This window comes from Pelodiscus sinensis, chromosome 15, assembly GCF_052426305.1.
Source record: "Pelodiscus sinensis isolate ZL-2025 chromosome 15, ASM5242630v1, whole genome shotgun sequence".
In the NCBI taxonomy this organism is placed as follows: Eukaryota; Metazoa; Chordata; order Testudines; family Trionychidae; genus Pelodiscus; species Pelodiscus sinensis.
Window position 1 is genome coordinate 5,916,727 of NC_143066.1, and position 14,249 is coordinate 5,930,975.

The 14,249-nt window shown below is 54.0% G+C and overlaps 1 protein-coding gene across 3 annotated transcripts in view; it reads left to right on the forward strand.

Moving 5' to 3' along the window:
* The window catches only part of LOC102443598 (deoxyribonuclease 1 like 2), a 15,946-nt gene continuing 1,697 nt past the window's right edge, over window positions 1-14,249 (forward strand). Inside the window, exons 1-7 of one of the 3 annotated variants that reach the window (XM_075899142.2) lie at window positions 1-174; window positions 7,543-7,690; window positions 8,969-9,057; window positions 9,594-9,677; window positions 10,623-10,723; window positions 12,023-12,135; window positions 13,724-13,878. In XM_075899142.2, coding sequence (XP_075755257.2) covers window positions 7,544-7,690; window positions 8,969-9,057; window positions 9,594-9,677; window positions 10,623-10,723; window positions 12,023-12,135; window positions 13,724-13,878 — 689 coding nt within the window. In that variant the 5' untranslated portion in view covers window positions 1-174; window position 7,543. Of the gene's footprint in view, window positions 175-1,488; window positions 1,604-7,219; window positions 7,365-7,542; window positions 7,691-8,968; window positions 9,058-9,593; window positions 9,678-10,622; window positions 10,724-12,022; window positions 12,136-13,723; window positions 13,879-14,249 lie in introns of those variants that run through there. The other 2 variants (XM_075899143.2, XM_075899144.2) reach the window with 2 other exon arrangements.

Below are 14,249 nucleotides of genomic sequence, written 5' to 3' on the forward strand. Positions count from 1 at the left end.
AGGGATGAGTGTTGTCTTCCCTGTCGCCAGAAGCATCAGTCAGACACCCAGCGGTGCACTGAAGTTTCTGTCTCGTTCTACCGTCTGGGCAGTAGATTGTGGGCTGTCTGTGATCAGCTGAGCGGCTTCCTGCTAATTCTCCCTCCAGATCCACGCCTGGGAGCTGCATACACAGTAAGCGCTAGCCTCTCGCTTGCAGCATCTTTTTCCTTTTCGCAGGTCCCGGGGTCTCTGTAGCTTTAGGCTGGGCTGTTATGAATGCAGAGGTTTGGCTGCGCTCTTGAAGGGCAGGTGTTTTCGCAGCAGCTAGACAGACCTGCTGAGCCGCTGGAAGAAATGGAAATATCTAGACGGAAGGTTGGCTTCTACATGTCAGCTTGGGCCGGGACTGAATCCAGGTGGGCAAGGACAGATATGCGAGAAATGAGCCTGGAGCAAGTGCTGGGAGGGATCAGCTAGAAAAGATTTGGCGTCGGAGAGGATGAAAGTTTGGGGGGAGATACAAGCGAGGCAGAATTACTCTAGATTAAGGGTGAGACCCAAGCTGTGGGATTTGAAATAATCACTCAAAAACCCAAAAAACCAACTTTTGAAAAACCAACCCACAGATGGGAGTTGGGATCATAAACTTAAAATGTGGCAGCATTGGGAGCTAAGACAGATGCAGCTGGAGAAATTAGCAAGAGAGGAGACAGAAGCTGCCCAGAGGTCCCCTTCCCATGTCCCTGCTGCAAACAGACTGGCTGAGAGTAAAACCCAAGAGCAGAGAGAGAGGTCGCCTTGGATCTTGCCGGTTGCAGAGGAAGCACGTGGTCGCATCATTAGCATTATGCCCAGAGTAGCGTAGCTGTGCAGGGCATCTTTGTGTAGGTACCATGTGTCGAAGGAAGGGCCCATGCTAAGCCGGTGCTCTGGGGAGAGGGGGAGGAAGGGGACCAGGCCTAGCCCTCCGCAGCTGGGCAGGGCTGCCTGGCGCAGAGCTCTGGGGGATGCCAAGGGTGAACGGAGATGAGGCAGGCGGGTGCTGAAGGCAACATGAACCCCAACAAAGGTGACTAGCTGGACCAGGGCAGGCTGTGGAGATGAGTCCAGGCTGCGACGCTCAGCCATGCAGAGTTTGGTCCAGGGGCCTGCCTGGAACCGGGCAGCTTTGCTCCCGTCCCAGTTTCACTTTCCATTCTGGGAGCAAGTGCACACAAGCATCCTGCCCGCTGGCCAGTGAACTGGGCCGGTTGCTGGGCTGAGGTTACCCTCCCCCGGCGCCTCGAGAGCTACACTCCTGAGGAGGGAAAAGACCAGCTGGCTGAAAAGAGGAGAAAGAGGCTGCAGGCTTGATTTCGCAAGCAGGGTTTCCCCACCGCCAGCAGTACCGTCTATACCGTAAATGCCCTTGGCGGGCGGGAAGGGGCAGGTGTCCACATCAGGTGCTCGGAACTTTGTGCAATGTCCCAGAAACAAAATGTGGTTTCCTATGAAAAGGGGAACCAAGAGAATTATAAACAGCCGGCCTAGAAGTACAAGTCAGGCATAAGCACCGCGCAGACCCAGACCCAGAGGGCGAGGTACCTGTTGGCGGCTGTAGCATCGGGCTCACAGACTTGTGGTAACTATACCCTTCTAGTTAGCTAATTATGTAATAAATCTGATTGAGCTGACCCGACCCATGCGGAGGTCTCTTTAATCACAGAATAAATTCAAATCTTACTAACCCTATTGTTGGTAATGAACAGGGGGCCTGTATGGGCACCTTGGTAGGCAGCAGAGTTTGGTCTGACAAATCAGGGTTGCCAGCCTAGCAGCACAGAGACAACAGAATGTCTGGTATAATCTGATCTGATTATAAAATCATGCCTGGTGTGGAAAAAGTGAATAAGGAAAAGTAATTTACTTATTCCCACAATATAAAAACTAGGGGTCACCAAATGAAATGAACAGGCAGCAGGTTTAAAACGAACAAAAGGAAGTTTTTCTTCACTGAGCGCACAGTCGACCTGTGGAACTCCTTGCCAGAGGATGTGGTGAAGGCTAGGACTTTAACAGGGTTCAAAAAAGATGGAGGTTAGGTCCATCAATGGCTATTAGCTAGGATGGATAGGAATGGTGTCCCTGATCTCTGTTTCTCTGGAAATGGGTGACAGGGGAGGGATCACGTGAGGATTACCTGTTGTGATCCCTCCCTCTGGAGCACCTGGCTTTGGCCACCATTGGCAGACAGGATACTGGGGTGGATGGACCTTTGGTCTGACCCAATATGGCCCTTCTTGTGTTCTTAAAGTCTGTTCCGTGTGTGTGTGTGTGTGTGTGTGTGTGTGTGTGTGTGTGTGTGTGTGTGTGTTCATGGCTTGCTGAGAAGACACCTAAGATTAAGCAGTTAAGAGAGGGAGCAAAAAACGAGGAACAAAAAATGCCACTTGAGAACAGGAGTTGCTGAATTGAGACTCAGGCTCAGCACAGCTGCGAGGACGGTTCACAGAATGTCAGTGAGCGGAAGAAAAGGAAGGTCGGGTCTTTGCACCAGCTTTTGCAAGAGCAACTAACGGTGGCAAAGCAGGGTGCCCGAGCAGGGGAAGTGTGTTAAGTGCTGGAAGGAACCTGAGGATTTGAGAGGAGAGGTTTGTGATGGAAGGGGATAACCTGCAGTGTTAAGCGAGAGAGCTGAACAGTGTAGAAAGCAGAGAAAATTCAATGATCAAGGGAGGGAAAAGACACAGGAATTAACCATAGACTCTCAGGAGCTCCTTAGAAGAAAGAAAATGCAGTTATGCAACTCCAAGAAACACCAGTGATCTACAAGGTAACTCTGGGTAGCTGTCATGAAGGAGAAATTGAGAAAGAACCACCTACCTGGTACTGTCTCCATCTTGTTTTTTTTTAAAACCAGTTTGGTCATTTCTACCAGCTTGAAATAAAGATCAAATCAGCCTGATGATGGATCCCGACAAACACCCCTAAAAGGAAACCCTAAACCAACCAAAATGACTAGCTTAAAAAGAAAAGCTCTATGATGTTAGCACATTTTTAGACCGACCCGAAAGATATATTTGGCTATTGGCTGCAAAGCAGGTAGAAATTCCTGGTAGGCAACTATATGGCTTGGAAAATTGATTTTGCCATCAAATGGTTTTGGAAACTGGTATATTGGCGTGATTCATGCCCCTCGCCCCACACCCTGAGGCCATGGGTGTGCGTGTTCATGGAATCACAAGCCTGAAATAAGGGCGTGGGGGGAACAAAAGGCTCCATTAATTAATTCAGATTTTAATCAAAAGGAGGCAATAAAGTTGCACAATTGTGAAAGATTTAAAGGACCGAAATGAAGCCTCCCTGATCATATAGCTCTATTTAAAAAGGAAGGTGCATGTGCATTTTGTGTGCCAAGTAAATTGGCTTTCAAAGAATTCTGCTACAAATCAACTTTCTTTAATAATTAAGGAGCTAACATTTTTTATTTTGAAGATGCAATGGTATAGATGAGACAAGTTAGCCTCGTTAAAGTATTATTCAAGCAATTCCCAGGGTAGTACTTTAATTTAAGGTGAAAGGCCTCAGTTGTTGAGATATCTTTAAGTTGCGATTCTTGTGTGAATTTTGGTTCCAAGAAAGAAAGCTGACAAGGGACTCTGGAAAGCAAAAGGCAGCAGCATCACTTGGACTTTGGGGACAGCAGCCAACATGTTGTAGGAAGATAAAGAGGACTGGCCTTTCTTGGGAGGCACCGTTAAATGGTTTTGTCTGTGGGAAAAAAAATCTAGACAAACAGGGTTCGCTCTAATGGGCATTAAGACTTGTTATACACAGACGCCATTCCTAAAACATGACAAATATAAACCAAAGCCATTCATTTCTGAAGTCCTCAAACTTTTGTTTTATATTTAAGCAATGGATCTTGGAAACCAAAGTAACTAATAAAAAACAATGACTAGTCCTATGGCACCTGAGACTAACAATAGGATCAGGAGCTTTTGTGGATAAAACCTACTCGCTCACATGTCAATGACAGCCTGCCTTTGAAACAGATGCCCTTTTACACAAAGCAAGGCCTGATGTGTCAAAATGAAGTTAGTAAATTCAATTAGGTGGAAACAAACTCTACTCGCCACCCTTCAAACCTGCAAAATAAGTGCAGGGAGGGCAGGAAGGAGAAAAAGTAAATGGAAGTGAATTGAAGTGTTCGGAATATGTCTAGAATACTTTGTTGCTTGCATATTACTCATATGGGTTACTCACTACAGGCTGTTGGTTTAATAAGTGAACAGATACAGGAGTTGTTATTTTTATCTGCTGTGAAGACAACTCTCCTTTCTCCCCACCTCTCCGGAAAACATTTCTGAAACTTTTGTAAGTAATCCTCTTCCCTTTTCTGATCTGCTGCCAGCGTTCCTAGGAACGGGGACTTTGCACACTGCTTTGTGCAAACCTGTTATCACAACCATCGACTGTGCTGGGGTCCGACTGTACAGTCCACTAGTGCAGCAGGGTTAAGTTAGCTCACTGTTCTGTGTGCAGCCAGTGGACAGTCTCTCGGCAGGGAACCTGGAGCAATAACCGATTGCCATGTGCTTGCAGCAGTTAAAAAGCCTGCCCATTATCATGTGTCAGGTCTTTATGAAACTCACCCTTTTCGGGATATTGTGCAAGTTAGGGTTGCAGCAAGAGCCTCAGCCTGACTGCAAAAGAACGCCTGGCATGGTTACTGTTCCAGGACCTAAGCATCCATACACCAATCAGACCTGGCTGAATGCAGAAATCCCTTTCTACACCTGAGTGTCCTTGGATCCTGTGTCTCTTGAGACACAGAGGCCTGCCCCTCCTTTATTGTGGGCATACCCCAGACCTGAAACAATGTTGCAAAGTGTTAAAGCTAAGTGGAGGCAAGAAAAAGGGAAGAAGGGAATTTGTGTGCAGTCATCTTAGTCTTGTTAGCAAGAGAGCAAGGCCAATTCTGATTCTTGCCAACGCGAGAGCTGTAAGAAGACGATAAGACGCTGCCTTCACCTCTCGCCTCCATACGGAGATAAGGATAGAACGCTGACTCTGGCAGGGACCTTGGGATAAGGAGCATCTGGGTGGAACTAAAATAACTGTTAGCCATTGGTATATATGGTTGTGACTATTTTCTTCCACTATTGGATCTGAGGAAGTGGGTCTGGCCCACGAAAGCTCATCATCTAATAAACCATCTTGTTAGTCTTTAAAGTGCTACATAGTCCTGCATTTTGTTTCAGCTACACCAGACTAACACGGCTGCATCTCTATCACTGTTAGCCATTGGTGTTTGTAATGGGAAGGAGACTAATTTTTATTATTATTTTATTTAATGGACAGTATATAAACTGCTTCATAGCTGCTTGTATTTGAAGATCTGCCTCGGGGGGGCTCCCCCCTCCATCCGAACCAGTTTTTCCCTTGCTGCAGCTCGTAATAAAACTGCCTCTGGCTACTTGTTGCTTACAAATGCAGAGTGAGGACAATGTTTTCTTCCAAGGCTGAAAAAAACCCCAAACATTCAAAAGGTTTCTGCCTGTATCTCCCTAGGATACGCTGTCATTACACGTGTATTATCTGCAGCGGGTTTCTATAAACTCAAGGGGGCTCTATTTTATATTATTTCCCTCTCTGCTGTGCTTAAAATGTGCTGGCCATTAGAAAGCCTGTTGTGTTTCAACACTGGCAAAAGTTTGCCTGGCATTGTGATGGGATCCCCAGGGTGTAGCCTGAGATTACGGGACCGCTGTGCCCCCCGCCCCCAATTCTCCAGTCCAGACTGTTTCCCACAATGTTTGGCTAGTGACAAGCAGCAAACCCCTCCAGGCGTTGCGATCACTCAGCACAACCTCACAGGGAGCCCCACGCCCAGCGAAAGTGGAGGCCTGCTCCCGACGCCTCTCCTGAATCACAGGGAGAAAAGGCACCAGCCAAACCCTCCCAGCCTTGCACTTCAATAAGGCACCTGCTTTAATTGCTGCCCCCTCTCGTCAACGGAAAGTGGGCATGTACCAGCCTTTGTAGCCTGAGCCGATGTACCAACCACGTCAGTCAAACTCACGGGGGAAAGAAACGGCTGAACCAAAGACAGCTATGCAGTGATTGTAACGCATGGACAAAAAGTCACAGTGGTCACCAGAATAAAACATAAGCACTCACCCTAACCACTCAGCCTTTAGCCTGAGCAAACCGTTTGCCTCCCCCACTGGCTACTGCAGTTCATAGTACCCAGGATTCACCCTTGAAACCGGGGCCAGTCACCGCTGTTCAGGTTTTCCGAGCGTCCTTGTTGCTTGCAGCATAGGTGGGGGCAAGAGGAAGGGCCAGGCATGGGCCTGTGTGTTGTTTTATTGCCTTAGTCCAGTGCTTGGGGAGCACACGTCCAGGCCTGTCTGGTGGGACTGGGCATGGCTTCACTTTGGGACTCAGCAACACCCTACTGGGAGTGAGTCACTGACTGCAACGCCTGTGCTGGACAACCGCTGGCAATGCCTGTTCGGCACCCCCCCGCAGGTCTTGGGTACCTCCCTGGTCACCGTCTCTGGAGAGCTCGTGTCAGGGCGCATCCCAAACCCACAGCACCTTTAAGTGACAACCTGACAACACATTCTCAGAACTTCACGTGCACTAGCGTGATCCAGCGCCAGGGAGAACAGCAACTTACAGCAGCTCATAACCTGTCCCGACACAACATATGCCCTGCTTTGGATGCACTGACACGGTTCTATATAAATGAGGAACACGGGGTACACAATGTCACAGGTACAGCATACACCTTCACTCTAAAAAGCTTGGGGAAAACTCTGTAACTAATTTTCTCATTAAAACAGGGGTTAGAGGAAAAAGCAATACATTTTCTCATTTATAATATGAGTACCCTTGTCTTTACTGTCAAATTCTCTCCCTCCCCTCACGGTTTAGCAATTAATCCTATACACATGGGGCCATATAACCATGGCAACCCTACTAGCAGACAGTGCCCACAGCTAGGTTTTTGTTTCTACAGGTGGTGCACATTACGTGGTGCACATAGAAAAATTTATTCCGAACATGGATGGTACAAGATTAGCAAGAACATTGAGTGGGGAGGAAGTGGGAGTTCCCAACCTTTAGGATTAGTGTGAACCTGTAGCCAGTCCAGAACGAGGTATTTTTGCGCCCCCTCGCCTGAGGTTAGCATGTTCACTTTTTACTTTTGCAGCTTATTATTTTTACTTATTGAGTCTTTGCACCTTGGATTATGATATGCCTGGGGCAAGCACGCAGCTTGCCCCGCCCTTGTTACAACCCTGTCTGCAGCCAAGGTAAACACTGACATACAGAAAGGACGCCCCATACCCGTGGTAGCTTTTGAGACTATTGCCTGGGGGCTAAAACAGGTGACTAGAATCCAGGACTCCTGGGTTTTTCTCCCAGTTCTGTCACTGATCCACTGGGTGACAGCACCGTGCCTCAGTTTCCTTCTGTACAAATGAGGGATAACGTCACGGTCTGCTTTTCTGGAGAGCTGTAATAGGTGGAGTGTAATTTAGACTCTGTGTCCCTTCTTGCCTGCAGGATGGGAGCCATGAGTCCGGCGCTGGCCCTTCTGGCCCTGGCCCACCTGCTGGGCTCGGCTGCCACCCTGAAAATCGGCGCTTTCAACATCAGGGCCTTTGGAGACAAAAAGCTGTCCGACGAGACCACAGCGGGCATCATTGTGAAAGTGAGTATGCCAGGCTGCCCGAGATCCCGGCTTGTCGGGGGTCAAGACTGGGACGGAGCAGCGCTGGCTCTAGGCCTAGCTCAGGAAACTCTCCGGTAGCCAGGGGGCCGCAGGGAGGACACGTTATTTCGGTTAGTATCTGGAGCGGGCAGCCCCGGCCCTGCCCCGCTTGTTGCCATTGACACCAGCTATTATCGCTGCTAGGGAACAAGGGGCGCCCCCTGCCAGGCCAGGCCAAGGGGCCCCCCCAGCTACTCTGGACAGGCTCTGCTGGTGGACAATGTGGGGGGGAGGCAGAGCGGCCGCTGAGGCCAGGGTGTCCTGCTGGAGGCAGCCAGGGAGCGGATGTCCCAGGGCCTTGCTTGGTTCCCAGGGCAGTGGGCAGAAAACGGCTGGGAAAGGCCGGGCCGTACCCATCCCTGGGGTCACCCCGCCAGCCGCAGAGCCAGGCCCCACACTGACAGCCCCTCCAGCCTCCCTTGGGAGGGGCCAGTGGCAGGAAGAGGAGGGGCTGGGGGAGCAGGGGTCCACAGCCATGGACACTGGCACCTCCTGGAGCCCAGCGCACCCCTCCCCCATTTCCCCTCAGCCCAGACAGCTCCGCAGCTGTGGGGTCTGGCCCCGGCCATTCCTCTGGTGCTGAGCCCAGCCCCGGCCACAGCCCCTCTGCGTCCCCTCAGGTCCCACCCGCCAGGCGACCCCGGCTCTGACCCCCGGCAAGCCAATAGCACCGAGCCAGGAGGTGCCCGGGCTGCCGGCCCGCTGGGCGCTCTGCAGTGGAACAGGCAAGGGAGCAGCGCAGAGCCAGAAGAGAGGCAGGGGGAGCCAGAGAGCTGGGCCCAACCCCACCCAAACCTGGGCCTCGGCTGGGCAGAAGCAGCCTCCTCACTGCTGTGCTCTGCGCACCCATCCAGGCAGGGACGGGCCCCAGGGCAGGCCCCGGTTTGCTGCTCGGTGCGGCTCCTTGTCTGAGCTCCAAGGGGGCACGGCCAGGGCTCTGGGCTTTGCGACAGGCGGCCTGGCTCCTCGCTGCTCCGAGAGGCCTGGCAAACCCCTTCCCCTCCCCGGGGCTCCCCCGCCACGGCGGTGACATCCATGCCCCAGCGGCAGGGCCCAGGCGCCGGCTACTGCCTCAGCTCCGTAGCCTGCCAGGGAGCTGCACGATGTACCAGGCCGGCGTCCTCGGCCGCAGAGCCCAGCGCTCTGTTCCCCGGCCACAGCCGGCCCTCCCTAGGCCCTGCCGCCCGTGCCCTGACAGACGCCCACGTGCTCCCGCAGATCCTGTCGCGGTACGACATCATCCTGGTGCAGGAGGTGCGGGACACCGATCTCAGCGCCGTGGACAACCTCCTGGAGCAGCTCAACAGGTAACAGCCGGCGGGCGGGGGGGAGGGGTCCCCCGTCTCAGCCCCCATTAGTGATTAACAAGGCCGCACAAGCAGAGACCGAGTAGCCACCTGGCTCTGCAGCTGGGAGGCTGGATCAGGGCCGCCTATCCCTGCCGAGGGTGGGTCAAGTCAGGCTGGGACTCGGGTCCAATAGTGAGACCCTCCTTCAGCCCCCGCAGTCATTGGGGGGGCACAGAAGGCCCAGCTGACAGGGCAGGCTGAGACCAGCAGGTGAAAGGGGCAAACGCGGGCAAAAGAGCTTTGTGGCTGGCTAGTTAGCTGGTGTCCGAAGGGAGATCTGCGTGCCTAGGGCCAGGCCGCTCCTCAGCCCCACACGAGGAGCACGGGGCAGAGCATGGCTGGCAGGGGACTGGCAGGGTTTGTCTGAGGCCTGCACCCACAGCCTTGGCTCTCCTGGCATGGCCAGGGGCACCACATTGACGCCGGGAGTGCGTGAGGCTTGGAGCCGAGGCCAGCCTGGGAGGTCAGCGCTGTTCTCCTTTGCGTCCCCCCAGCGCGTCGAAGTACGAGTACAGCTACAAGAACAGCGAGCCCCTGGGCCCGGAGAACTACAAGGAGATGTACCTCTTCATCTACAGGTAACAGGGCTCCCGGAGAGCCGGCTCGGCAGCTGCCAGCCCGGAGCCGGTGTTAATGGGAGCAACGCTGCTGACAGTGGGGGAGCAGAGCTGCGAGGGGAGCCCCGGGCTGGGCTAGCGGGGGGCTGGTAGGGAGGACTGAGGGGTGCTGGTTGGGAGCCCTAGGTTGGGCTATCAGGGGGCTGGTGAAGAGGACTGAGGGGTGCTGGTGGGGAGCCCTAGGTTGGGCTATCAGGGGGCTGGTCGGGAGGACTGAGGGGTGCTGGCAGTAGGGTTGCCAGGTGTCTGGTATTCACACGGACAGTCTGGTATTTTCACCTTCTGTCTGGTAAAAAAATTCAGAAAATACCAGACACCTAAGATGTCCAGTATTTTCTGATTTTTCCCTGGCCAGGAGGCAAAAATGCCGGGCACCTTGCAACCCTACAAACACTCAGCGCCTGGCTTCCCCTGGCCCCCAACCCCAGGCCCCATGCTTACCTGGTTCCGCAAAGCTGCTGGCACAAAATGGCAGCCGGCAAAAAGACCAAGGGGAAGCAATGACTCCCCTGGGTCTTAGTGCTCAACCACTCTCCTTGCCTATCCCTGCACTCACTCTTAAAGGGGACATGCTGTTTTAATGCTGTTTTATTTTAATATATATATATTTTGCTTAATAAGTCTTAGAGTCCTTTTTTTTTTGCTCAACAACTTTGGTCTCCCCCTTTTTTTTCTTCAACAATTTTTTTCCGGTGTTTTTTTTGGGGGAGGGGGAGGGAAGGATGTTCAGTATTTTTGTTTCAACCTTCTGGCAACCCTAGCTGGCAGAGCGGGTGTGGCGGGAGCCAGGGGGCTGGAGTCAGGACTGAGGGGTAGTGGGGAGCCCCTACAAGCCAAACCCTCTGACACAAATAGTTGGAGCCCCCTTCCCACCCTCTTCATCTTCCCCTCCCCGTTTCCATGCAGGACGCAGTCGGTGTCTGTAGTGGCTACGTACCAGTACCCAGACCCAAGCAACAGCTTCAGCCGGGAGCCGTTCATCGTGAAGTTCTCGTCCCCCAACTCAAGTAAGCTGAGCCTGCTGGCAGGGGCGACCCAGCTCTGCCCAGCCCCACGCAGGGCCCGTCCCCCAGTTTGTACCACTAGCCAGGCTGACAGGCCGCCTCCTTGAGGGGAGCCATGCACTGGCTCAGACATGGAGCTGAGGGGGTGGCAGATGAATGACCCCAGGACAGGTGCATTGTCATGGCCTCCCGCAGGGAGGGCCCCAGGGCCCCTGCTCCAGGCTCAAGCCCTGCTGCCGGAGGGCAGGGAGACTCTTCCAGGGCTGGGAAATGTGCCGGGGGGTCCACTCCCCCAGCCACGGGTACAGAGAGGACTGGACCTTGCAGTCACGTTCTGCTGCGATTTGGCATATTTGCAGAGCGAGAGGCACTGGGGGACATCGTGAAATGGCTGGACCTCAGCTCCGGCTCTCGCCCAGCCGCTGGGGCGGGGAGCTCTCTGGCCGCGTTGGCCAATAGGGGACAGGGCACTTGCAGGTGTAGACGAAGGGAGAAAGCCGGGAGTGTCCCCACTAGGCCAGGACACCCTGGGGGAGCGCTGTTGGGGGCGTTACTGGAGCTGGTGCACAAACCTTATGGCACAGGATAGCATGTGTTCATATGTACACGTATGATGGCTCTGTGTGTGTGAGTGTATATTATGATGCTGGGCGTGTGTTCACATGCATGTGCATGATGGCTGTGTGTGTGTGTGATGGCTCTGTCTGTGCATGTGTGAAATGTCGGTGTGTGTGCGCGATGGCTCTGTGTGCATGCATGCAATGGGTGGGGATGTGTCAGTGAGCTGTCTCTGTGTATGTGTGAAATGACTTTCTGTGTGCATGCGTGCGTGCGATGGTCAGGGATGTGTCCATGAGTGAGCTCTGCGTGTGTGCGTGATGGCTCTCTGTGTGCACACGTGCGATGGCCGGGGACGTGCCCATGTCAAGTGAGCTAACTCTCCGTGAGCGTGCGATGGCTCTCTGTGTGCACACGTGCGATGGCCGGGGACGTGCCCATGTCAAGTGAGCTAACTCTCCATGAGCGTGCGATGGCTCTCTGTGTGCACGCGTGCGATGGCCGGGGACGTGTCCATGTCAGTGAGCTAGCTCTTCATGTGTGTGCGATGGCTGAGGAAGTGTCGGTTTCAGTGAGCTAGCTCTGTATGTGTGCGATATGGCACTGTGTGCACGCGTGCTATGGCCGGGTATGAGTCCGTGAGTGAGCTGGCTCTGTATGAGCATGATGGCTTTCTGTGTGCACGCATGCGTGCGATGGCTGGGGATGTGTCCGTGGGATGACCCTACCTGATGTCTCCGGCAGAGGTGCGGGAGTTCGTGCTGGTTCCCCTGCACACGCCCCCCAAAGAGGCTGTGGCCGAGATCGACGCCCTCTACGATGTCTACCTGGACGTCATCAACAAGTGGGGGACTGACGTAAGCTGCTGCATCCGGTGCAAATCCACCACCGTGTGAACGTACAAGGGGGCTTTAGATCCACAGCTAATGAGGCCAGAAGTGCTGTTCCGAACTTCTCATCTGAGGTCCTGCATTGCCCAGGGCAGAGAACCCAGCCCCAGGGTCCTGGGCCAAGCCTGGCGCTCCCTCTCCCCCTTGCCTAGAGCTAGGCTGGAACCCCCAGAGTCCCATCAGCTGCTGCCTCTGGGCCACCACGCTGGCGAGGAACGAGCCCGCCGTGCTCAAGCGAGATCTGGTTCCCAGAGGAGCTGGCCCTCATGCCGCATGGCCTGACAGCGGCAGGGTGACTCGCCCCCCATGGAAACAGCCTCCTCGTGTCCGGCTCCATGGCGCATAAATGCCAGAAAATGCACCCGTCTCTCTGAGGCAGACCACGGCCGTTCCCATCTCCAGCAGGCCTGGTTCCGTGGGGCACGGACCGGGCCATTTACATACAGACTCTAAGGGCCCCGGGATCCCGCCTGGAGAGCCTGTCAATGGCCGAGCTCTGGGCTTAGGGCCTGGCCTGTATCGGCAGCCCCTCTCTGAATCAACATTTTCCTCAGGGGAAGTCTTTGTGGGAAAAACATGGGCTCTCCTGCAGGAAAATGGAGAGGGACTGGCTGATACAGGATCCCGCTGGCCCGAAATGCAGGGGTCTGGGCTGTCGAACGGCATCAACACGTTTCAGTTTGAGGTTTGGCATGAAGCTGCATCTGCAGGCTCTGCTGCAGTGCCTCATGGGAGTGGTAGTTCCGGTACCTCATTACCAATTCTCCCCGAGGGGATCTCCAGATGGACTACATCTCCCATGATACACCACAGCCTCTCCTCTGGCCAAACCATGATGTGATGGCTGGGAGGGTACGGGAGGGGGGAAAAAGCACCTGAACTACAGCTCCCATGAGGCACTGTGGCAGCCTTTTAAAATCTGCCTCCCCTCCCCCAAAATGGACTTTTCCAAATCAAAACTTTCCATTCCAGGTAAAACTTTGACATTTTGACTTTTCATCCCAATTCGAGACAAAATCAATGGGATTTCGGCCCTTCCCTGGGTAGGGTTGCCAGGTGTCCGGTTTTTGCCTGGATTGTCCATTATTCGGGTTCCCAGTCCAGTAAAAAAACAGAAAATACTGGTCGTGTGAAATGTCTGGTATGTCCTGTTCCCCTAGGATGGAAGCCCGGCGGGGACAATTTTCCCCTGCCGTGTCTGGCGGGGGCGTGATGAGCGTGGGGCCATTTAAAGGAGCAGCGCCCCCTTTCTTTTTTCTCAGCAACTTTGGTCTTCCGCCCCCTTTTTTTTCGCTCAACAGAATTTTTTCCCAGTGGTTTTTTTTTTTGGGGGGGGGGGGGCAGAGGGGTGTTCAGTATCGTTTGTTAAACCATCTGGCCACCCAATCGCTGGGAGGGAAGTTCTGCCTTTCACCGAGCCCTCGTGGTGCAGACCAGAGGGCCCAGCACCCAGGCCCCGACACTGAAAGCGTAAGGGAGCTCGGCCCAGCTCTCAGCCCTGTCCCAGTGTCTGCCGGCACCCAACACCCAGCCCACTCAGGCTGTTCTTCCACAGAACATCATATTCCTGGGAGACTTCAACGCCGACTGCTCCTACGTCAGGAAAGGGGACTGGGAGTCTATCCGCCTGCGCACCAGCGAGGTGTTTGAGTGGCTCATCCCCGACACCATGGACACCACGGTCGGGAAGTCGGACTGCGCCTACGACAGGTGAGACGCCGCCTTTCCGCGCAGCCCGGGGGCCTTAACGTTCCTCCCGCCTGGCTCCCAGCACGGAGACGCCATCTAAAACCCCTTTGTGGCCTACAAATAAAAGCTCATATTTTACTATCAGGAGGAGTCTCTCTCCCCAACAGCAGCCACAGAACTGGGGCTCGGCAGGACAGGCCATCTCTCCCCACTCACAGCCCTGGAGATGGGGGGAGTCACCTCTTTCTCTGGCTGCCGCAGCCCTGCACTTCCCAAATCCCCCCTTCTTGCCCCCACTGCCCTCCCACCTCCCTCTATTTCCCCCACCTCACCTCACAGCCCCCTTCCATCCTCCCCTTATTCCCCCAGGCCACCCCCTCTCCTTACATGTG